Source organism: Triturus cristatus, chromosome 10, assembly GCF_964204655.1.
Source record: "Triturus cristatus chromosome 10, aTriCri1.1, whole genome shotgun sequence".
In the NCBI taxonomy this organism is placed as follows: domain Eukaryota; kingdom Metazoa; phylum Chordata; class Amphibia; order Caudata; family Salamandridae; genus Triturus; species Triturus cristatus.
In genome coordinates, this window is record NC_140593.1 from 415,407,745 (window position 1) to 415,432,741 (window position 24,997).

A 24,997-nucleotide genomic window follows, 5' to 3' on the forward strand; every position below is an offset into this window, starting at 1 on the left:
ATTATATGGGTTGAGATGGTGATGGTGAGAGCAGGGGTAGACACTTCCACTTTTGGTACACTGAGTGCCATGGCACCCAAGGTATTTTGGGCAGGACTACATTGGAGCGTATCTCGAAGGTCACAGATTGGTCATGGGGTTCTTCTTTTAAAGACCTTTATTGTAAACCTGCTGGTCAGGTGGCAATGTCTGTAATTAATTCACTTTGAACATGCACAATAGAGCCTCCCCACCCGATAACTGATGAGTCTTTGTAATTTCCTGTACATTTGGAGCACCAAATCCGGCATTGATCTGACCAGTGGATGTGGCCTTCATCAAAACCTCAGCCTACAGTGGACATAGATCTCTGGACTACGGATGACAGCCGGAACGACCAAGAGGATGTATTGTGGCTCCTGCAGGGTTTTCTTTTACAGTTTTTGGTCCATCGTTTCACCCATGGACTGACACTCTACTTCTGGACGCATCAAGAAAACGGAACCCTTTTATAGTAGGTGTGTTATGTCATTTCATGTGGGGACTGCAGGATATTGAATATTGTTGTTTTGTTGTTGTAGTGCTGTGATTAATAAACAGTAGGAGAACCGAGCATTACTAATATTCTTCTCCATTGTCTTTAGTAATAGCAAAGCTCTCCTTCACAACTGGCTAGGTGAATCTGCAATTCAACTTAGGTCAGAACTACAAAAAAAAAACAACCTACATGCATACACAATAAATGCGTAGCATTAGCTAAAATGGCGAGACCCATTCTACACAAATAGCCTACATTGTGTGAACCCATTTTACTAAACGCATAATTTATGCACAATATGAATGGAAATGTACGACACTTAGGAAAAAAGTTTAAGCACATGCATAACCATATGCCGCCCCAGAAACCACCCCACCCCCAGGACCTAAACGTTTTTCAAAAACATTTTTGTATTGGCCAAATTGTGCAGTCAACTTAAAATTTGCTTTTTCTTTTTTGTGGCTCCCCAAGGAAAGAAGGGGCTCCTTATTATTATTAGTACTATATTTTTCAAAAGAAAAAAACCCAGTACTACTAGCAATGAGGATCCCCTTCTTTCCTTGGGGAGCTGGACTGTGACAACCACCTCAGTCATCAGGTGGTTATGACATAAGCGCATCACTTATCAGGCCAGCGTCTTCGTCCAATGCACACAAACACGTTTTCGGAGACATGGATAAAGACCCAGGACTAAATGTGTGTCAGTAACGCTTCTCAGCAAGGACAACACCTCGGCCAGATGCTAAAACCGGGAGCAGACACACATATTCCAACGGATCAGCATCGTAACACAATTGTGAACCAATGTATTTTCTTTTTATTGTCTCTTTGGTAAATTGCCACTTTGTTTACACAAGAGAGTAGCCACGTTTAGCGAACAGCAGCGAGAATTATGAACCCATTACAGACTGTAAAAAACACATCTACCACGATAGCGGCAAAGCAGAGCGGTCCCGGAATTTAAAAGCCACTCGTTCATCTGCCTAATTTAGGACTCCCTTTTTCTGACAACCAATTCTGGTCATAAACGCCACAATACTAGGTCCCGACACCTGCCATTAACATAACAATAAACTTGTATGTCAGGATGCGTTTGGCATCTTGTCATGATGCATTTGGCTTAAGCATTCTAATGTGATGGCATCTACAAAAACAAGCATTTGCAATGCAATAGGTCTCCAATTTACGCGAGACCTATTGCATTGCAAATGGTTGGCAACTTGGCATCACAAACAAGGGAAGGAGGGTGGGGGGACGACAAGGCACGGACATCGGGAGGGAGGGAGGGAGGGGGAGGACAGGAGAAGGCATGGACAAAGCTGTGTGAGGCTACGTGTGCACGAAATAAATAGTACATGCCCCGTGTAACAACCAACTAAAAGGGGCCAGTAGCCATGGGAGGATACAAATGACGACAAGGCTGTACTAAGGAGGGACTAAGAAGCCTCATAAGGAATCAGAAGCCAGCATTTACAAAGGACAAACACACAAGCCAATGAAAAATAAGGGAGGAGAGAGTGGGCGAAGCTTCTGTCCGTACTCAACTACCACAGCTCTTTGCAGAGCAGCACTTGCTCACAACCGACCTAAAAAAGTGCTAGGACTCAGCCAGTGGTGACTGTCATAGCGCTTTTTTAGGTCTCGCCTATGCAGCGAGCATGCGCTGCGTAGGAGGAGACCTTTAGGAATCGATTCTGTTTTTGGCCCAAAAACGTGCACACGTTGCATTGCTTTCAATGGCAACACGTGCACGTTTGGCGATTCCCAAGCGGTAGCGAGCTTTGAAACCATCTATTTGGAATTAACAGATTGTTCCTGCTTGCTCCTGCAAGGGAAACATGCGCAGGCCCCCTCCTCTCTCCCCTTCCCCTGCTGCCTCCGCCTCTCCTCGTCAAATGTTTTTTTTTTACTTTCAGCGCGAGGCGCGCGTGCTTGTTTTAAAAGCTGTTGTTCCTGCTGTCTGTTTCTGCGCCTCAGTCATTTCCTCTTTGTCGCTCTTTAGGTTTCTTTCATACTATATTACTTTTACTCCATTCTCTATTTGCTTCTGTCTTCCCCTCTCTGTTATCTTCCTATATCTTGTTTCCCGATCTTGCGCTCTCTCTGGCTTCCTCTTTCTGTCCTCTTTGACTGCTGTCGATTTTCGCTACTTCCACGCTATTGCCCTTCTCCTATTTCACACTCTTTCCTATTATCTTTAGCACTGAAGCTTGCTTGCACCCCTCTCGTCTATCTTGCTTTTTCCCTTCTGTCCTCTTTGTAGCATTACCCTTGGAGCACTCTCTCGGATACCGCGCTCTCACACTCTCAACTCCATCTCTCCTGCTATTCAAGCTCTTTCTATAACATGATGCTCTTTCCCCACTCCTGCTCATTCTTTTACATGATCATCTCATTTCACCCTCTTACTCACTTTTCCTTACTCCTCATTACATTTGATCTGCACTTGTGGAACTCTCTTTCTCCACCTCTGATTCAGAGCTCACTCTCCCCGTGCCTTACCCTCTCCTGGAAACAGTTCCCTGTTCTAAAAACCCTTTGACCTCCCTCCCCCCCCCCCCCCCCCCTCTCCCCTCAGGATCCAGGGCTCTCTGTGCTGCAGGCTGCCAGTCACTGAGGTGGCCACTGCGAGGTATTTGTTAGTGGACATCATGAGCCCCTGCGTCACCCAACTGCATGTTATATAGGGAGTTGATGACTCACATGGAGACGAGGCAACACTGGCACCCTCCATTTAGCAGTTATTCCTCATGCAGAGTCTAACCACATTTGCTCATATTTCACCTAAAAATCCCCACTTCTTCCAGCCAAGCCAATACATTGAAATCTAAGGTTTCAGTTGGACTAGCATTCTATTATCAGGGGCTCTCTCAACTTTGACAGGGTGAGAGCTAATGAGTCAGATGAACCTAGCATCAGCTACAAAGTGGCTGCAGGGCAGACAAGCATTGGCATAGCCAATAGGTCTCGCTTTTGGAACCTTATAAGTATTTAGTTATGCAGCACAATATCCTTGGTGCAACATCAACCGTTGCATAGCTAAACACTTATAAGGTCCCAAAGGCGAGACCTATTGGCTATGCCAATGCTTGTTTATGGTGTGGGGGGGATGGGGCAAGCACCAATGCAAAGGAGGAGTGGGGACAAGCAACAACTGAAGGTGAGGGGGGTCAAAGAACCTACAACAGGCACAATGGTAGGACAGTGGGGGCAAGAAGTGATAAACCAACACAAGGGACAGCAGGTGGGAGCAAGAAGAAACAAGTCTAAAACAAAAAGAACAGAGGGCGAGGGCAAGAAGCAACTGGACAGACAACAGGAGGGATGGTGTGTGGGGACAAGAAGCAACACAGATGAGTGAAGGAAGGACTGGGAAGAAGTACATGAGGAAGCTAGCTGAAAAAGGCATAGTCTGGTAAAAGAAAAAAGGGATACCTAAAAACATGCAATAGGCCCATGCTCCAGGGGAAGGACAACACGAAGACGAAGTAAGCCTACACAGCTGACCAATAAGAAGCAAGAAAAGTAGAGTAACAATGAAGCTAACCAATGGTAAGCAATGGGCATCTCTACGTACACGGTATAGAAAATAAAAGATCGTGCACACAAAAGTCATGCACATTCTTAGGCAAGACCTAAAAAGGCCGGTCACTAAACCTTTGCGTTTCTGCATAGGTACTATGCTTAGACACCAATTCACAAAAGAAGCATTACATCAGTGCATGCAATAGCAGACCACATTAAAAAAGAAATGCCTTAGGATTTCACTCTTGGAAATTGGTTGAACATTATGAGAGTAGGTTAGTCTAATATTACCAATAGAGGTAATTCAGATTAAAAATGTTCCTTAGGTGCTCAGTTCTATGTGATATACACATTATACATAGTAATTAACATAATTGTGTGTACTTACAAGGCCTAATGAGCTAATAAGAGATAACAGTTGTCCTGGAGTCCGCGAGTAGTCTTGTTTAGGTTTCACCATTGAAGGTGTTGTAAGGATATCCATCATATTAATTTCTAAAATGTGAGGGAAACAAATTAAATGCTACAATCAAAAGTAGTCACATATGGAAACTTCAGCTTTAGTAGTTATATCAACCTCATTTCCAATGTACCAGGTAGAACTTGTGCATGCATATCTAAGTACCAGTAAAAAGAAGAAAATAAATTGACGCGATTTAAATTAGGTAGTGTTTCTCCAAAATGAATGCCTGAAGCCAGATATAAAGACAATGTACTAATAGCACAGGGCCATATAGCCTGATGAGCACCGCAGTTATCTGTTCATTTCAACTATTTCTCAAGTAACATTACATCAAATAGTCTCCACAGGTGCTAACAGCTCCTTGACGCACTAATAGGCTGACCCATTTCTTACTGATGACAACACTCTCAGGACTGGTTATAACTAAACAGAGTAAAATTAGCATTTTCTACTTTGGAACACCTGAAGAAACCACAAGATGAGTGGGGATATTCTTCTCCTTTATGTACTGCCCTTCGCCAGTTGTCTTACTGGAGAGGCAAACTATATTTCTTCCTCAAAACAGCAGAACAATCAGAATAATTGACTGATACACAAAAAAGCAGCAAACAAGTTGCTTATCCCCCCCCCCTTTTCCTAAACTACCCCTATTCAAAGCAGGTGAAAACTGTTGAACATTGTGCCTAAATAGCCCAGCAAGTTTTCTGAAAATTAACTGCCATTTCTTAAAAAATATTTAAATGTTGAAACAGACACTAGTTTTTCTCAGAGGTCTCACTGATGTACACAATTGTGGTTCAATAGCGCAATCAAAAATCTACACATCTCTCACACATTTCCATAATCCTGTACTATACAAAAGGTGTATATCAGAGTAAATATGCATTTTGTTCAGTAGCCAAATTCAATGCACAAGAACATCATATAGCATTAAAGATGCCTCTGGTGGGGGCGTGGCCAAGATGGAGGCGGAGCACAGTCGCTTAGTTTCAAAGCTCCGCACCAGCCTGAAAAATATCCGCTGTTGATCCTGATCATCGTGCCTTAAATCTTCCCTTAAGTACCTTCAAACACGCCTAGCAGTGACATGCACCCCTCCTTTGGCCTGCGACAGCTCGGCCGACCATCTGCGGGGCCGTGAGCTGGGTGGCAGAGCTCGGAACCAGAGGGCCTGTGGACGGTGCCTGGGCCCTGGTCGGAGAGAAGCTGGTGACCTGACAGAGCGCTGCCCCACCAACCTAACGAGCAACACCCTGGACTAAAGCATAGAAGTGGGCACCTCGATGCTCCTATTGGGAAGGTGGTGCACTGTGGCTCCCTAAAAACAGCCGCGGACTGCGGCCTACGTACCATCAGCTGATGTGTGTGGCACTGGAGGAACACATTGGGACTAGCCGGCCCCGGGTCTGCACCCTGCGTGAAGTGCCCGGAGAGAGAGGGCGGCAAAGCGGTGGAGAGAAGCGGGTGCAGAGTGGTAGCGGTGGCTGTCATACATCCTGGCACCGAAACCTGTGTGGAGCATTAGTGCATTTGGGAGACTCAAAATCGAGCCTCCCGAAATAATCTTCACTTCGAGGAGTTACATGTACTTTGGATGCCACATAGCTTCACAAATTCTCGAAGACCTGTGAACAAATGGGCACTGTACAGTGTACAAGGAAGATGACTCAGTGGGTTTGAGACAATTCTGCAACCACTTCAGCAGCACCACAAGACCGAAAGCAAACAAGGGAATCGGAGAGTCAAATATCACTGGAGGAGGGATTTTTTTGGTAATGTAAAAGTGAAGTAATCTTTTGTAAAGCGCAATTTATGCCGAAGCGTTTTGGCACTGAAAGCCGGATGTACTTCACCCGAAAGAAGCCCAGGGTGTAGTTACTGCTTACTTGGAAGAGAATAACCAGGTCTTAAGCACCTTCCTGAACAGGAGTCTGTTTGATGGTAATCTAGTTCGAATCGGCAGCGTATTCCAAAGCTTAGCTGCCCTATGGGAGAGACTTCTTCCGCCCCATCTTGCCCTTCGAATTCTAGGGACCTGAATTGGCCCCCTGCTGGCTAATCTTAAGTCCCGCCGTGGGACATGTCAGAAAAAACGTTTCCGTAGATCCAGAGGCACTCCCCTGTGTAGTGCTTTATGCACCAGACAGAGCCTTAAATCCCATTCTTTGCTGGACCAGTAGCCAGTGGAGGTCCCTAATGCTGCTGGAGATGGGATGAAATTTAGGGATGTCCAGCAGCACCCGCACTGCAGCATTCTGAAAGAACTCAAGTTTTGATAGTAGGCGTTTATCAATGCCAATGAAAATAGCATTGCAATTCTAGAAAGAATAAGGGCGACTAATACGGGTTTTCTCAGTTCTTGTGGAATGAAAGGGAGAATCTTATGCAGGGTTTTTAGAAGGAATAAACATGAGGCTATAAGATTGATCTGGGCTGAGAAATTAACAAAGTCTAACAAAGCTCCCAAGTTTCTGACTTTATCAATGGGAGCAGGAAGGCGTCCAGCCTTTGCTGGCCACTCCAGAGTGTTGTTCCCTTTCCGAACTCTACCACCTCCGTTTTATCTGTATTTAGTTTAAGATACTTCTGATGCATCCACCCAATAATGCGCTTCTGACAGTTGAGGAACCTACCACCACTTCATCTGCACCAGAGGATATGGATATAATTATCTGCGTCTCATCAGCGTACAAAACCAACAAAAACCCAGCATCAGCTTATCTAGGGAGCAGGGGGGGGGGAGGAGGGGTGTAGATGTTGAACATGGTGGGTGACAGTGCTGACCCTTGAGGATCTCCACAAGGGAGCGAAAAGGCCTCAGATGTAAGATGATCCCAGAACAGTATTTGTTCCCTCAACGTAAGGAAGCAGGAGAGCAGCGTTAGAGACGTCCCTTTAATTCCTACCGACTCCAGCCATTGCGTTAGTACCCGATGGTTAACAGTATCAAACGCTGCTAAGAGGTCGAGCAGGAGGAGGACGGCCCTCCCCCCACAAGCTGTTTCTGAATCCATGTTGGGTGGTCTCAAGCAGATGGTTAGATTCTAAGTAACACACCAGCTCTTAATTAATGAATTTTTCCAAGATTTTGGTCGGGAGAGGTAGGCAATCTTTCTTCCAAGAGACCGGGAAAATTGTAGTTCAGGAGCAGGCCAAGTATGAACTAACTCGATCCGTAGCCATGTGAAGTATTGAGGGAGTTATTTGTGTTATTTAGTGTTTCTCTGTCGTGTGAGACTAAATATCGGTAAGGGAGTCAGAGAAAGTTAAATCCCTTGTCTCTTCTATCTTGTGTTTTCAAGTATTGAGGGAGGACAGGGATCAGACGGGAGCGAGACATAATGGATAATAATAGATCATTTACTCTCTTCGGGGCTAGAGAGGAGAAGATTTAGCAGTTGACAGGTAGTTGTGATCCCAGAGGCATTGTCCTCTATTAGCACCTCATTGACAGTGTCTGGAGCATACCTCGACCTTGTAGACTGTAGTTTAATTTGCCCTGCTCACTATAATCTAGCCTCCAGGTACGTTCTAAACTTCTGCACTTGGATTTTATACTTTTAAGTTCTGCAGTGTACCATGGGGCTGAAGGTTGGTTCCTGCTCTGTTTAATCTATCTGGAGCCAAGAGATCGATTGCCGACCTGACCCAGCGGTCAAAATTATCAGCAGTCTTGTTGTGGTCTTGGTCTAGTGGGGGAGGGTATCTAAACAGGTCCTCTTCTAAGTCAGTTTTATTAACTCTGTGCCACAGTCGGGTCTTAGTAGCAGGCAGTCTGAAAGAAGGAGTTTGAAGAAGATAGCCCAGTAATCGGTCCAGGTTAACGGCAGTACTTTTTCCGAAATGAGGTTGGAGTTATTCGTGAAAATTTCCAACTAATGTGCGACAGGTCTTGTGTGTTGGCTCTGTAATGATCTGAGTCAGTCCAAAACAGGCCATACTATGTACCAGAAAGGAGGTGTTTGTATTATTTATGATTTAAAAATTAAAATTTCCAAGTAGCGTAAAAGTGGGGAAATCAAGGCATGGTTCCACAAACATTGGCAGGGATTATGTAAAAGGGGCCCTAGACCCCAGCGGCTGGTTGGTAGAGTGGTAATCCAGGGAAGGACATGGTATTACTGCATTTGAAGTTGAACATCAGCGCTTCTACTCCTAAATACTGCATAGGGTCAAATGTCGCCTTAAGATTGATGTAGCAAATAATCGCTATATCGCCTCCCCTTTTCCCTATCTACGCTAAGTCGTATCCGGCTGGTAACGTTTCAATCCAGTCGAGCTCAGATGTTTTGTTGGCCCAAGTTTCAGTTAAAAAGACCAGATCAGTGTTAGAAGTCTACATCAAGCTCTCAAATGCATATTTGTGCTTGATCAGGGATCTGGTATTCAGTAGGAAACTAGTAAGCAAGTTATTTATAGCGTTGGGCGAGTAGTTAGCCCTCGGTATAGTTTGACGAGTAAGCTGATATAGGGTTAACCTAGGGGGGGGGGGGGGGGGGGGGTTGCATAGGCTACAGCAATGAGGAGTATTCTCCTTCTTACCATAAGGGGGAGTTGCAGCACTTACTCTTGTTTAATGCAAGTAGCTGTTCCCTCGAGTAGCAATGAGGGAGAAAAAAACCAGGGGTCCTGGCCCATGGTGCATTCAGGGCACAGACGGGCTTGCCTGTGGCGCGCCCGCGTCAGCATGGGTTTTTATGCCTCCTACTTGCAAACAACTAGCACGCTGACCTTCTAATGGTGGACCCGCTCTTACTTACGGGCACCACAGGGCAGGGAAATAAGGAGAACACAAGCAATTCAAGTAAGTAAGAACAATTAGGAGGGTAAAAATAATTAAGTGAAACAGAGTTTCTAAAATACAACGCTTCAGTAATTCAGGTAAATGCTCGAATACACGCTTGTAGAAGTAAATCGAATAGCTCTCTTTATGCAATGAATTGTACTGTCTAATAGGGCCCCAGAGCTCCCACTGCAGTAACAGGAGTTAATCTACACAGTTAGGGGACCACTAGATATGTATACTAGTTCCAGCAATCTCAGAGTTTCAAGGGGGTACCACCGGGAAACTGGTTGCAACCTCAAGGCACTTAAAGGAGTCCAGGGTTCTGCATCATGTAGTTAATAGCATGTCAATTCAGTACTCAAAGTCTAAATTTTCCGATTTCCAAACTGTGGCTGCAACAATCAGGGGCTTGCTCTCTGCAGAAACAAACCTGGTTCTAGTCATGTGGTGATGTAGTGCAGAGTTCAGAGCTGAATGTGAACGGCATGTTAGATAACAGATCTGGGTAACACCAATACAGGTTTACAGTGAAGGGCCCAGCAGCTGGCCCAGGAAAGCAAGAACAGCTTCAACTTTAATGCAGGAACTCTCAGTCTGGGGCTACACTGCTGTGCCCTTGAACAGGAGCACTATTCTTACAGCAAAAGGTCTTCACACATAACCGCACCACTCAGCACAAAGTAAAGGATCAGAGAAATTAAGGACCACAGTTATGGGAGATTGAATAGATTTTAACAAGAGAGTCAGACGCATCTCTGAGGGGTACAAGTAACAAGAATAAAATGTTGACTTCTAGGTCTACGTGACATGATGCATTGCAGCCCTAGTGTCACCACACCTGCGTCATAATGCAACAGCCATTTTGTTGTTATTCTCTGTTCCAAGATGCCCATCTTGGAGTGGTAAATTTAAGAACAAAAGATAAACACACATATAAAAAGTAAGCTAAAGCACATTTTTTGCAAATAGGAGAAACCTGGCTGCAAATTGCAGCTGTCATGCTGAACCAAAAGGTTTAAAAGAAAATGGTGAGGCTGGGCTGACCAACAATGACCTTAGTGGAACAGGGAGGTTACAATTAAAAATGTAAAAAAAGGGGAGGAGCCAAGATGGCGACCGGGACGGCAGCGTAGACTCCCGGCTCCGTGAACCTCCACATCCCGCACGGATATCCTGCATGAGATCCTCAGCCTGCGCTATGCGCTCGTATTTGTGAATGGGAGTGGCAACCGACCGTGTGACTCCGAAGTTTCTGGCGGCGGTACCGCCGGAGAAATGTGCCTTTGAAATTTGCGGCCCGTGCAGCCCCGGAGCCAGGACCTCGAGTGGACGCCTTGGCCGGGTGGCAGTTCAACAACAGCGGCCTGTGGTGACTGGGTGGAGTCGGACCACCGGAGCGGTGCACACCTCGGCCTACCTTTCGCCGTGGTCGTTCCTACCGCTAAACGTAGCGGACCGAGTGCATGCCCGGGGTGGCAATTCTGAGATTCTCCGGCGATTGCCCCTGCCTTCGACGGTGAGCTGCCCGGACGCCGCCCGTAACTCGCCCTGATTCTCGCGGGCTGCTCCCGGATTTTCGCGGGCGCTGGTCCGTGGTGGGGACGACTGTTGCCCGTGACCATACAACGGATAAATTTTTGCCTGCCCCCGGAACCCTGTTTCCAGCGACGTGGACCTTGAGGCGCTTGTCCCTGGGTCCCGGTCCCAATACGTGTCGGGCCTACCCGGCGGCCATCTTGTTATGATGAAGCCTACCATCCTGTCCACCGGGTCACAGCAGGATTGGGAGTGTGTGACTTTTGTGAGTGTGGCGGAGCGATCGCAGAGAGCTGTGCTGGGGTACGGCGACCTCCTCGAGGCTCTCGGTGCCCTTCATTCCACCTTGATTCATGGCATCGGGGTCTTGGAGAGTAAGCTCGATGGTGTGGCATCAGCGTCGGGACGGTTGCGGCTTGCCTGTCCTCAGGTACACAGGGACTTCCCACACTGCACACAGGAGGACAATGTCGCGGCCACCCCTGAGATTAGTGAACAGCTGGAAACTCCGGACAGTATGCTTCCGTGTGATCGGCTGGCTGTGGGTCTGATCTGTTCCGGAGGTATTGGACCTGAGTGGGAGGTGGTGGCCTCGTCCCGTGCACGGCCTCCGGCGACCCAGGGAAAATTCAAGCAACAGTTGTCTACTTTGGCTGATTCCGCCTTCCTGGACCTTGTGTGCAGTGCAGATCCTGGGCAACACTGGGAAAGACGTCCCTCCATGATGCGGACTGTGTTGGTACTCAGAGACTTCCACCCCACCTGTGTGCGTCGCTTCCCGGTCGTTTTTGGACACTCCTTTACCTTGTAACATTGGACATGGCGCTGGGTCGAGGGGTATGCATGGGCAGATTTGCAAAGAGTGGTCAAGGATAAGGCTGATCCTTCAGGGGTGGTCATCTAGTACACGGGCGGGCTCAGGGGTTGCGTGCTCTCATGGCATAGCTATTAGTATAATTGGTGCATAATGCTCCCCATCTATCTTTGACATGGTCGATTCTGTGCTGCTTACTGTTTGCTTTGGGGGAAACTTACCGTGCAGGAGGGAGAAGCCGGGGGCATGTTTTGAAGGCCCTCCTCCAGTTTATTAATACTCTCTCTACCCCCCCGTCTGGTGGGGTTCTTTTCTTACTCCCTTTTCTCTGTTCTTCTATATTTCGGGTCTAGTTCCAGGGCGACAGGCACACTGCTGGGGGGGGGGGGGGCCGTACTCATCTGCAGAGGTGCAGGGTGGGGGGTTGGGGAAGGGGATTCTTTAGTCTTTACCCCTTTTTTTCCATGGCCTCCTTTTTCTTCTCTGATTCTTCTTTGTTTTTCTTTCAGGGATCAGCGTGGTACAACTCCTTTGTTGTGAATCACTGCTTTTTCATGTGTGCCACAATTTCCGGGGTGTTTTTCTGGGCTTTAGGGCATGGGACTGCAGGCGCAACTGGTCATGATACTTCTCTACATCCTGCACTTCCTGTCTTAGCGCCATTGACTCGATAGATTGCCGTTTATTGTTTACGTTTGTTATTCTGCCTGCCATTTTTCGCTGCTGGGAAATTGTTTGGCACCTGATCCTTTTGTCTTTCCCTATTATAAAATGAAAGCCTTCCTAATCCTGGTGTCCTACTTGCGCCGTTCACTGGCCGAGAATATATTAGCATGGAGATTCTGCTCCCCGAGGTTCTGCCTGTGTCAACATTGGATCTCTGTTGCTTTGATTGCTTAGCGGCCGGCCCCGGGGGTTGTAGGCCCATACTTGTTATTGGTTGAAATGCTAATAAAGGTTTTTTCAAAAAAAAAAAAAAAAAAAAAAAAAGTAAAAAAAGAGAAAAATAGAAACTTGAGCAAAATAGGAAAGGGAAAACAATATGGAAAGCACAGGACAGGGAGGGATGGGATGGGAGCTACAACAGACAAACTGCAAGGAGAAGGCAGTGTACCACGGAGAGCTCAGTGTGAATTTCAGTGGCAAAGTAGCAAAAGAGTAAGACAGCAAGAGAATGCATGCACGGTGAGTGCTAAAAGTAATTCCCTGAATGTAAGCAGTTGAAGAATACTGGTCATTCAATCCCCAAGAGTGGTACAGAAGCTATGCTACAGGAGAGCAGCAAATACAAGAGGAAGGAAAGCCACTGTATAAGAAACATTGGAATTAGACTGTCATGAAAGCCAACCTGTAGTAAGCAATAGGCTTGTCAAAGCACACTTTAGGCAAAAAACCTAAAATCAATACTTGTTGGCAATGATGCTCCATGATGTACAACTTGAGCTAGGAAATACTTTATCACCAGGATGACATCCCATCGTGCCATAATTGAAAACGGATTCCCTCACCTCTCTTTAGAGTAACTTTTGAGAGGCCAAAGTCTGTCAGTTTAATGTGGCCGACATTGGAAATCAGCATATTGTCTGGCTTCAAGTCCCTACATATAGAAAACAAAAGAATTAACAATTTTAATGCCATCCACAAACATACAAATTAAACACGAATTGTGGACACTGCAGCAGTGATAATGCAACTCTTACAGTTTCACAGTACGCAAACAGAAATGCACAAAAACCACCATACTTTAAAGGTGAACATGGTCAATGTGCATCGTACAGTAAGGGGATCTACCTTTCAAATTAATAAATCACCGTTGGACCCTTCTGAATAATGAAAACCACTCCAATATAATACAAGTACACAAGACCTTAGATGATATGTCCATTGCTTTGTAGGAGTTATTGGTCTCTTCTTACAAACTATTATGTCCAATTGTGTCAGAGAATATTACCCCTAGTCCCTTTAGTGCGGCACTCTGAACCTATGTCACTCTAATGACAAAGGGAAACCATCATGGACTTTGGTGTTTGGGGTATTGGGCCAACCAAATGAGGGTACCCTCCCTCACCATTTGATAGAGAGTGCACCAATCAGAAATATGTTGCCATGAGCCCCAACACATGGATTTTAAGTAAATGGATTTTAGCTCATATGGAATCAGGCAGACATTCCAATTTGTGTATTTTTTCAGCTGTGTGAGGTGGCGTGGCCATGAAGGGGTGGGACTTCTTGCCAAGCAACACTTTTAAATGCACAGCCCAACCCCTACAACAAGCCTCCGCCCTTCCCACGACTGTCCATTCCCCCATAAATAAAAAAAACAAACCCAAGCTTTTGAGGCTGCCGCCGATGTCCTGGGGAGGTTTCACACCTCGTAATAGACATCGGCTAAGCTAAACCTCAAAACAATTAGCTGGAAACCTGCTCTTTGCAGGGGTTTCCAGCTAAGTTTGAGCCCACTGTGTGATATTAGCTCCTCATCTGGTGAACGTGTGAAAGGAGCAGATATAATGTGACACAAGGTGGCAAAGTGGGAGTTGGCAGATCTGTTCAGTATACTAATGCCCACCCACAAGGATGGTAGCTCTCTTTAATGGAGGCCAAAAATGCTAACCCCTTATGTATTCCTCAATCCACTGTTTAATGTCTCCACCAAGTACAAAAGGATTCCAGTCCTTCTGAAGGAGATAAAGGTCCAAGTAATCTTATGAAACAATTCAGTGATTCAGGAGGACCTACTGTTTACCTGCTTCAGCTCTTGGATTTTCTGCCATGTTGCCAAACTCAGCTCTTGTGTGAGCTCTCCTATACCTGGAGATGCTCAGAAGCAGTGGCTCCTTGACAGCTCCCCATACTACAAACTCTAAATAACTTTTATCCACCCAATCCCATTTTCAAATCATACATGTCGAACGATACATGGACGTTAACTGGTGCAGGTCAACAGGGAAATGTGTGCATCAAGGAAGGGACTGTGATAAAAATATGAGGTTTGGTGCACATCAGTGAGGTTGAAATGAGTTTGATTACAAATGTACATTGTATTCCCGGAAAGCTGTAATATGGAAGGAGAGATAGGGCATTGCATATTCGAAAAGAGGTGATTTTGTATGGAACATTAGATTTTAATCTGCAGACATACGGTATTTTTGCAGACAACTGTTGAGTCTGTATGTTTTCATGCAGGGTTTTATTTGCACTGTTATTGTGAGAATGACATGCACTTTCTGTAAATTCTTGCCATAATATTCTGTAATGACAAATTAATAAAAATGCCTAGGAAACACAAATTAAAGCTTCCCTTTCATATTATTGATGGGTCATATTCTAAGACCACACGTAGGTCCTTAAAAGCTCAAACTGAAACCTTACGACTAGCTACATTGAGTCACCAAATCCCTGGAGAGGCACACTGTCACGAGACCGTAAATCAGATCCCAATGCATGAACTAGAGGACGATACCCTCCCTGATCACGCCATGCCTTTTTTATCCTTTCAGGACAACAGTCTCGTGAAGACCACCTACAACGTAGTACCACAGGATTGAGGGCCCTTTAAGAAGCACCAGGTATCTGTGGCTAGCCCCGCCCGAGGGAGTGTGTCACGTATAGCGTCTTCCCTGAAAGTCGGAAAAAAAGGACGTAGAGGAAGAACCCGGAAGACGTGGTGTGTACGCGGGACTTCAGAAGACGCCGGGAGAAGATGACGTCTACAAGTCCAGCCAGCGGAAGTCCCTCCTGACACAGACGCCTGAGCCTGAAGGAAACAACGGAGCCACGGGGGTCTCGTCCGCCGTTCCTGACCGAGAACAAAGATTACAGCGACACCGCGCAGAGACCTGCCACGCTCCTGGAGGAGAGTGGCTTGCAGAGGTACGTGTCCGTTTACGGGCATTAAAGGGGAGGCGGGTTACCGACAGAGTGAACCTTGCACATCAGAGTGTACTCCTGCCTGTTTTCCCCCTTCCCTCACATTGGTGGCCGGCTGGTGCATATCACCTCACTCCCTATCCCCGTAGAGATAAGCACTTGAAAAAGAGACCTCTGACTCTGATTTCTTTGTGTTTTTTTTGTTTGCTTTTTTTTCTCTTCCGAGCATCCTACAAGCAAGAGGATCCAAGAACCGCGTGACACAAGTTAAAGACGTTTTGAGCCTGTTCCCCGGCACAAATTACAGAGAATGGTTGTCTGTCTACGTGTCTAAATAAAGAGAGGTCAAAAGAATAGATAAGTCTCACTCCGTCCTTACCGCCTGAGCGTTGTAACACACACTCATGTACCAACTATCCATCGTCACACTAGATGTCTGCCACGCAACATAAGAAGGGGATAGGTACACAATACTACGAGTAGTTTTGTTAAAAGGCTCAATTTAAAAAAAAATCCTCATTTGTGCTAACAAGTTCTCTACTCAACACCTGTTGTATTCTTTATGTCTGGTCCAGGTGTGCTGTAAAGCTTCATTAACTGTGTTATAACTCTTGCACCAGCATAGGTTTATAGTTCAAAATAATGTGATTCAGTTAATCAATTGAAATAGTCGATAAATTCTGCATCTGCTCCTCTTAGAGTGTGGCACTCGACCACAAGTGAGCTAGTTACATACATGAATATGGCTGTAACTGTACTAGCTCTATGAACCTGCACTGAAAACGTTATACTACCAGATACACATTAAAGTACAGTTCTAATAAAGCAGATCCATGAAATGTGGCCACAAATTGGTTAACAGAACACCAATTCAGTCAATGTTCAATTTCTATCCTACTGCCACAACTGTTAACTAAATTACTCTCCTTGGTTGGAGAGTCTACATGTAATTTAATTTGCATTGTGAGTGTCACAGACAAGAAAATAAATAAAATAAACTCAAACTAAAATAAATAAATAAATTTAAAAAAAATCAAAGAGGCCCACATATTTAAGAAATAAGTACTCTGTGATTGGAGGGAGCAGATGCACACTGTTGACAAGCATAGGTAATCTCCAAACAAGTATCCTGGACAGATGAAGTTACACTTGATTAGCACAGTCCCTCTCAACACGCACCTGTGGATTATACCGTGCCTATGAAGATAATCCAGAGCCAGAGCCACTTCAGAGGAGAATTTAACTGCCATTTCTTCATCAAAATATCCATAAATATGCAAGAGGGATTTAACATCTCCACCGATGAGGTACTCCATAATCTGCCAAAAGAAAAACATTTCTAATACATTCAATATCAACACTGTAAACGCAACTAAAAGAAGCCATTAAAAGGAAAAGGTTACTTGCCTAGTAATACCTTCTACCAACTGGTATAAGTCCATTCGGCTATTTTCAGGTTCCAATGCTTAGGAACCCAACTAATAATGAGGGAAGAACTGAAACCGTGCCTTCAGAATAAAACTGCAAGCCTGCGGCTGCACAACACTTACTCAACATGTCATTGCAGGTCCCTTCACCTCACCATAAGTTGTGACTAGCGTCACCTGGGTGGAGCAACATGATTGTCCTAGCCAAGCTGGAGATTGATAGTGGGAGTTAAAGGGCAGACTAAAACATTAGCATTTTTACTCAGGTTTGTTCCCTTTCCTTTCCCAAATAGGAATAGCTTACTAACCAGAGAACATTTGCCAAGTAACAACAACTCAAAGGAAAAGCAAACGGGTTTACTCCCAGACATATTGACTAGGTGCCTGAATTGGAAAGAGAACAAGCATGAAATGTACACCCTGAAGGCCACATTACAACTCTCGAATATCAAACCTTCCGAAAAAAGTAAGCATCCCACCCCATCTTCTAGTTACATGAAACACAGGACTAAGGGTTCCCAACTTAGACTAATCTCACATTTTCTGGCACTCATGCTTTGTCTAACTGTACTATACATTTGCCCAACCCCAAATCATACTTAAATGTACCCACGGCTCATACTCCTGCCTAAAGTGTCCATCTCTTCTAGTAAGTAACACATACAGAGGGCTACAATTACACAAAATACTCTTGCGTAATGACATGAATTACTTCAGAGAAACTGCCTTTGAATGTGAACACAGAAATTCCAACAAAAAACGCACAGTATCTATATTGATCACCTTTTTCAAAACCATTAGATCGTCAAGTTCCGTCACCTAAACTTTGTCTTTACAGATTACATCATCTTAATTAAATTGCACACAACACACGTTATAATGCATAAATAGTTCCTTATTACACATGGCACAAAAATACTTGTATTCTTGGTCTGTATTCCCATAAGGATGACACGAAAGATTGGAATTTCTCCAATCAAAAGGAATTAAATAGTCTGGTGAAGAATACTGAGTCAGACAAACTAGAAAAGAACCAGTGAATGATACTAAAAACCCTTTTGGATTTCTGTTTTGGCTGGAAATCCAAAGCTGTGAGCACGATAGTGTAGAAAGTGAACAGTTGGACATATTTAAGCTACATCTTCACAGAAGCAGGTAAAACATACTTGGAAGGGTCAGTGACTAGGCTGCTATGATCAGACATTGCACTAGAAAAAACACACAAGTTAAGTATTCTTAATTCATGGCAGAAAATTACCATGCAAAATGGATTTGCTTTTGTTTCCCTTCAGCAAATTTGCTTTTACGATTCTCAGGATAAAGTTCAGGAACCAGTTCCATAGTAGAAAAAGGCTATCTAGGACAGAGCCTTTGAAGTTACATTGCATGTTCAGCCAACATTGATAAACTGAAAAAATTATTTGTCCAACAGAGAAATAACAAAGTTCACCATGGTTTCAATCCAGTACCTAAGAGGACGGACACATGGCACAATCCTCTGTTCTTGGAGGAAATACATTTTTTGATAGCAAAATTCAGCATCTCTGTACACAAAGATTGATTGTTTGTTCTGTCTTGGAACGTAGCACCGACGGGGCCAAATGAATAAATGATTATGGCAAGAAGAGAATTAAAGGGCTTTAACAAAACAAATGAGACTTCTACCCTTGGTGTGAAGCTTCGTATGGAGAAGGGTATCAGCTTATCTGAGCGTGAAGTGCAGCAGCAGTAGCTGCTGGGTAAGTGAAGGCAGCATGGGGAATGGCTGCTCAGATGCTCTCAGTCCTGCTCATGGTGCAGAGGTCGGCTGCTGCTCCCTCCAGAGTGCCCATGGTGCTCAGGCTCTTCTTTAGTTGCGGTGTCAGGTTCACATTAAGAGGTGATGTGTGCGGGATGATTGTGCGGTGCAGGAGAAGTAGAATGCCCCAAGGGGTGCCGCTCGCAGGCGTGGACTTTGGTTTTAGCTGCATTTTAATTCTGGAGGAGCTGTTGGGACATTTTATATAGCGCTACTTACCCCTGAAGTCTGCCATCGTCGCTGGGACTGCGAGGTCCAGGGTGCCCTGCAACGTACTCGTACACCGCACCTGGTGCCTCTTCCCGGCCCCTCCTCTCATTATCTTTGCCTTCATAACGCCTCGCGGCCCCCGCTTCGCGGGAGCCGCTCGCAGGCGTGGACTTTGGTTTTAGCTGCATTTTAATTCTGGAGGAGCTGTTGGGACATTTTATATAGCGCTACTTACCCCTGAAGTCTGCCATCGTCGCTGGGACTGCGAGGTCCAGGGTGCCCTGCAACGTACTCGTACACCGCACCTGGTGCCTCTTCCCGGCACCTCCTCCTCCCACTACTAAAACCACGCCTACTATCGCGTGAGCGGGACGCGAGCGGGGCGAAGCCCGGGCAAAGGGCGGGCCCGTTTAAGCCCGTTCAAGCCCGGACCGGGCCCTGTCCCTTGGCTTTCTGAAACTGTTGTTGGTGGCTGCTAGAAGATTGATATAATGGTTACGAACTCGTTGGGTTGGAAGGATAGGCTCACCCTCGCCACTCCGCTGTTTGACTCCAATATGTTGGGAAAACTTTGGCACACGAAGGGATTCGAGAAATGGGATCTGATCGGCATATCCAGGGTGGGGTACCTGCTGGCTAAGGGGAGAGTTAAATCGTTCGACGAGCTACGGACGGAGTACGCACTGGAGGGTACGGAATATTTCCGGTACGCACAGGTACGCCATGCGGTCCGTCCTCGTCGAGGGGGAGAAGGTGCCTGAGTCCTCTCCCTTGGAGGATCGGATCCTGGATGGCCATATGCCGGAGAGTACAATCTCCTTAATTTATAAGAAGCTCGTTAATGTCCGGACCGACCTCCTCCTAGGGGTGCGTGATCAGTGGACTAGGGACGGCCTTGAGCTGGATGATGAGGACTGGCAGTACGCCATCTCCTCTCCTAAGGTCGCGATCCCCGCACGACTGAGGCTGGTCCAGCTTAAGATACTTCATAGAGTCTACGTTACTGGGCCCCGACTGATTCATATGGGTTTCTCCGAGGATGGTTTATGTAAGAGGGGCTGCGGGATGGTGGGCACCTTTCTACATATCATATGGGAATGTGGTGTGATTGCGGAGTTCTGGAAGCGAATTCATGTAGTGATGCAGGAGGTCACGGGCATTGCACTGCTGCCAGAGGCGCGGCGCTGTCTTTTGAATGTTTGGGGTCCTACTGATTATGACGCTGCGCAGACTCAATGGGTGACCCTAGGAAATATGGTGGCGAAGCGAGATATAGCGCGATTGTGGGGCTCCCAGAGACCTCCCGCTCTGGATGCATGGATGGACAATATGGACTGGAGCATGTTCAGGGAGAAAACGGTGTATAGTGCCCGGGGGTGGCCTAAGAAATGGCATAAGATATGGGGACGATGGAACCAATATAGGGGTGATATATGTCTGCCCCCGGCCACTGAACCACTAGAGGAGCAACTTTCCCCCTAGTTTCACTTCCAACTTGGGATTTTCATGATGGAACTATGCTAGAATGTTAGCGCCTCTGCTTCTCCCTCATCCTCCCGACCGGTGGCTTTGACCTGATTATGGGAATGGGGCCACGCCCCCATCGGGAACTGGCACAAGTTTATTGTGTATACTGCCTTGCTTTCGTTATTCATTGTAGGTTGTTTAAAAAAACCGGAACCTTTGTCTTTTTCCTGTACTAGAGCTGTGGACGCTTTCATGTGTTGCTTGACTAGCTGCCGAACCTCCGGGATGTCGGCTGAATAGCTGTGTTCCAGACTGATATAAATAAACGTTTAAAAAAAAAAAAAAAAAAAAAAGATTGCTATAATGGATACCCGAGGCAAACTTAAAAGTGCTCAGCCTATTGTATCAGGTACTCTGGACAATTTTATTATTAGGGCCAATTCCGTCATACAAGGTGAATTGAACATGTTAGAAAGGCGCCTATCTGACAGGATCACTAGCACTAGGAGGTCCTCGCTGGGCCTACTAGCATCTGCAAGGTCTCCTTCTAACCCTGACGATTCACACATAGCTCTCATGGACAGCATCGATCAAACAATTGAAACTGTCTTACAAGACCTTAGATCTAGCACCTCCTCTCGTAGAGACACACTTCAATCCATCCCCGAGTGTATACCCCAATCCACGCACAAAGTATTAACCGACCCTTGCTTGACCCGTGTCCATCTGCCTCATCAGACGGCGGCTCCCAAAAGGAAACGCGAGGGGAATTTCAAGCGAGGGAAAAAAGCCAGATTGGATCGCTCCCTCATTAACACCGTAAACACACCTACTACCATCCTCACTAGGATAGCTCCAGATACTAGGGCTCTATCCAACTCACCACTAGTGCTAACTTTTTCCCAACCCGAGCTTCTCCCACTTGTCCTGGATCGAGATGATGGGCCTGATAGGGGGAATGCCGGTCTTATCGATACTCTAAATAATGTTCTTAAGGTTTTTTTTAGTCCGTTGTTGGCAAGGTTTGATGCAATTGACTTAAAGCTCAAAGAAATAGAAAGGGCTGTAATAGCCCCAGGCAACCCTATAGGGAGTAGAGGTAAAACATACAATGCATCTGGGTTGAGCATGAATGATTTTCAAATACCTTCTTCTCTCACATCTGTAGTTACGACAGACCCCCTTCCCAGAATGGATCCTCTTCCATCCAGAACATCGCCACCTATAACTAATCTGACCTTGCCTACAGCTTCTATTCCTTCATCCTCCTTTCCTTCACCTGTTCAAAGTCAATCACTAATTCCAACTAGGAACCCTGCTGGTGCACCAAATCCAAACCAATTAGAAGTAGGGCGAACCTCTGGGGACCCAGATGATCGCACTCATTCAGATACGGTCCATGTAAATTGGAAAAATGTAATCAATCTCCCCCCTGAAGCTTCACCCTATGTTATAATTTTAACTGGTGTCCCAGAGCTTACTAATCCCGAGTTAGAAACCTACGCCTCTCTTAAAAACAAAGTGATTAGTTGGCTCAATATGCATAGGCCTCTTCCCCCCTAATATTAGGTCTGAGGTTCTAATGGTCAGGAGGGTTCCCTGGCTGGGAAGTACTATAAAGAATATCAAGGGCGATTGTATCTTGGTGAATTTTAGTAATTCCCTAACTGCATCTTACATTTGTAATTTTACTGGCAATATTGCCGCTTCTCTTATTAAACCTCTACCATTGTCCTCCTTCTATCCTCCAACTGATATTTTTTCTCAGGCAGAGATGGGACGGAAACTGGACTAGGGTTGGCTTCAATCCGTATAGAGGAAGACAGAGGCACATTCGCTTTGGTGTGCCTTCTTGTGTTGATTATCGGTGTAACAATAGGCATGCTTGTTTGGAAGAGGTCGACTGACTGAGTTGGGGGGTTGTCAATTTTAATTCTTCTATTCAGGCGCCGCTTCCTACCAAACACCAGTCTCTTTGCCCTCCTCCTCCTGCTGTCCCTTTTACCACTCCCTTGTTGAATTTGTGTGAACCTCCTATGTGCAAAAACTCTGATGTTGTTACAAATTGTCCACCTATATACAAAGTTCTCTCGTGGAATATAGCCGGTTTAGCTAGTAAGCTCCACTGCCCTCTATGGGGATCGTTATAGATCTCCATCATATATGTTGTTTCCAAGAGATATGGGCTAGGCAAGAATATCATCGAGTGGGTTTCGCCTCTTTCACAATTCCGGCTGTGTGGGGAGGTAGAGGCCGCCCCTCAGGAGGTCTAACAATTTGGGTTGCCACTCACTTGGGCTGCAGTGCTGTGATCTTAGAAACTGGGTCTGACGACGTAGGCACCAAGTTAGCGGTGATTAATGTGTATGCTAGGCCCGTGAATCCATGTGCGGAATCCAGAGTGATTGATGTCCTATCTAATGTTTTAACCATGATACCTGAGGGAACAATGCTTCTCATAGCTGGTGACTTTAATTCCCATTTTGAACCACTTCAGGGGTTGGTGGATCAAATAAATCAAGAGGAGGATGAAATCTGGAACATCCCACACGTTGCTGGTCCCATGGTGAGGGCCTGGGCCCCCCTAGCTGTCCAAATCACCTCCTTGACGATGGCCCATTCGATCAGGGCCTGTAATGGACGAACAATTTCAGACAACCCTCCAAGGCCCACGAAATAATTAATCAGGAAGGGAGGCTAGACTTGACTATATTTTAGTACAGTGTAGGGAGTGGAACAGAGTATCTGATTTTCAGGTGGTCACCAGGGGGGAGAGCGACCATAATCCCCTGATATTGGATCTCTCTCTATCGGGTGTGTGTTTTGGTGATTCATGGCCACTAACCAACTTGGAGGCATCAAATAGAATTATTCTGACTAACAATAAGCGCAGAATTAAATGGGCTAAATTGGCTGGTAACCAAGGAGAATTATCTCAAGTCTATGCAACGGTCGGCTTAGCATTGAATGATGTAGCAAAAATTATAGAGCAGTATTCTTTCCCTGACTACTGCGGAAAACTGGCTAAGCTTAATAAATAATTATTCTCAACTCTATCTGGTTTATTTAACCCAATTGTTCCCTGTATGAAAAGGATTACTAGACGGCCCCAATGGTACAATAGGGCCTGCAGATCGGCCAAGACCGATTTGCTGGATGCTTTTCTGGAAGACAGTTAAGGTGGAGGGGGGCTCTCTTTACACTGTCTTTGTTGATTTACGCGCGGCCTTTGATTTGGTTCCGCGCAAGAAACTCCGGTCCGTTTTGCACGATTTAGGCCTCCCAGGTCCTCTCTTGCAGATTCTAGTGCGTCTTCACACTAATAATTTTGCAAGGGTCAGATGTGGAAGAGAAGGCGGTTTATCATCCAGCTTCCCAGTTGAAAGAGGGGTAAGGCAGGGTTGCGTCTTGGCACCCACCCTGTTTTGCCTCTATGTAAACGGCCTCATTTCTCATCTGAACGATGTACCAAATAGAGACGCACCGCGACTGGCGGGTATAGGTATCTCAGCTATTATGTTCGCTGATGATACCTTGCTCCTAGCTAAGACTCCTATGGGGCTCCAACGAGTTTTAGATGGTTTCGCCTCTTTTTGTGCTGATCGGGGGCTAGAGATCAACACGGCCAAGACAAAATTTATGATTTTTAATCCCCCCAGGTCTTCTCGCCCTAACCCGACTATTAATGGTATAAGTCTAGAGAGGGTCCATACGTTTGAGTACTTGGGACTGACTTTGAATGAAAAAATGACATGGTCTCATCATCAGACAAAATCAAATCTAAAGTTAACTCAAAAAGTGGGGGGCATTTTGAATTTATGGAATCAGTCCATGACACACCCCATTGGTCCGCCACTTGAAATTTATAAAATGCAGGCCCGTGCGGCTCCAATATATGGCGGAGAACTTTGGGGCAACAAATGCGCCCCTTAGGCTTGACCTGGGACTGGGATCAATAAAGGAGGAATTAGGTGTGAAGCCCCTAACTTTCTGGAGGCGACTTTGGATAACCCCTGAACTTTCGAGTTATCGCTCTGAATTTATGGAACTCTATCATCACTCAGCTTTACGTAACATTCCGTGGCTCAAGTATGTAAAGGACGAATTATTAGGGTTGGGTCTATCGGCCCTGTGGACAAATCCGCAAGAGGCCTGTGGTACTGTATCCCGCAAAGATTTGGTCGCACTATACAACGATCGTAGCATGACCACCTCTCTAGCAAGTGATATATCGGGGCCAATGACTAATACATTCTTAATAATGAAGGATTTCTATAAACTGGAGACAGTCTTGGACGATATCAACCCCATTGCCCTCAGAAAATTATTTCTGCAATGGAGATACAATGCACTTCCAATTAGAGCCCTTACTAGTAAATGGCACCCGCCTACTTTAAAAAATTGTCCAGCCTGTACTAATGAGTTCGAGAAGGACACCCACTTAATGTTTTGTTGTCCTTCTTATGCGAATCCCAGGAAAAAGTGGATTATTCCCATCTGCAGAAATTGGGGTTTTTTGGCATCATTTAGATGCCTACCGATTGTTAAAATCCGATTTATCCCCCCTTACTGTATTTGCTGTTA

At 45.7% G+C, this 24,997-nt stretch overlaps 1 protein-coding gene across 2 annotated transcripts in view; it reads right to left on the reverse strand.

Annotated features, from left to right (window-relative positions):
- Positions 1–24,997, reverse strand: part of MASTL (microtubule associated serine/threonine kinase like) — a 260,527-nt gene that overhangs the window by 189,050 nt on the left and 46,480 nt on the right. For both annotated transcript variants that reach the window (XM_085631754.1, XM_085631753.1), the window contains exons 3-5: positions 16,691–16,830; positions 13,150–13,238; positions 4,431–4,537 (exon numbers count right to left, since the gene is read on the reverse strand). In XM_085631754.1, the coding sequence (XP_085487880.1) occupies positions 4,431–4,537; positions 13,150–13,238; positions 16,691–16,830 (336 nt within the window). The remainder of the gene's footprint in view (positions 1–4,430; positions 4,538–13,149; positions 13,239–16,690; positions 16,831–24,997) is intronic.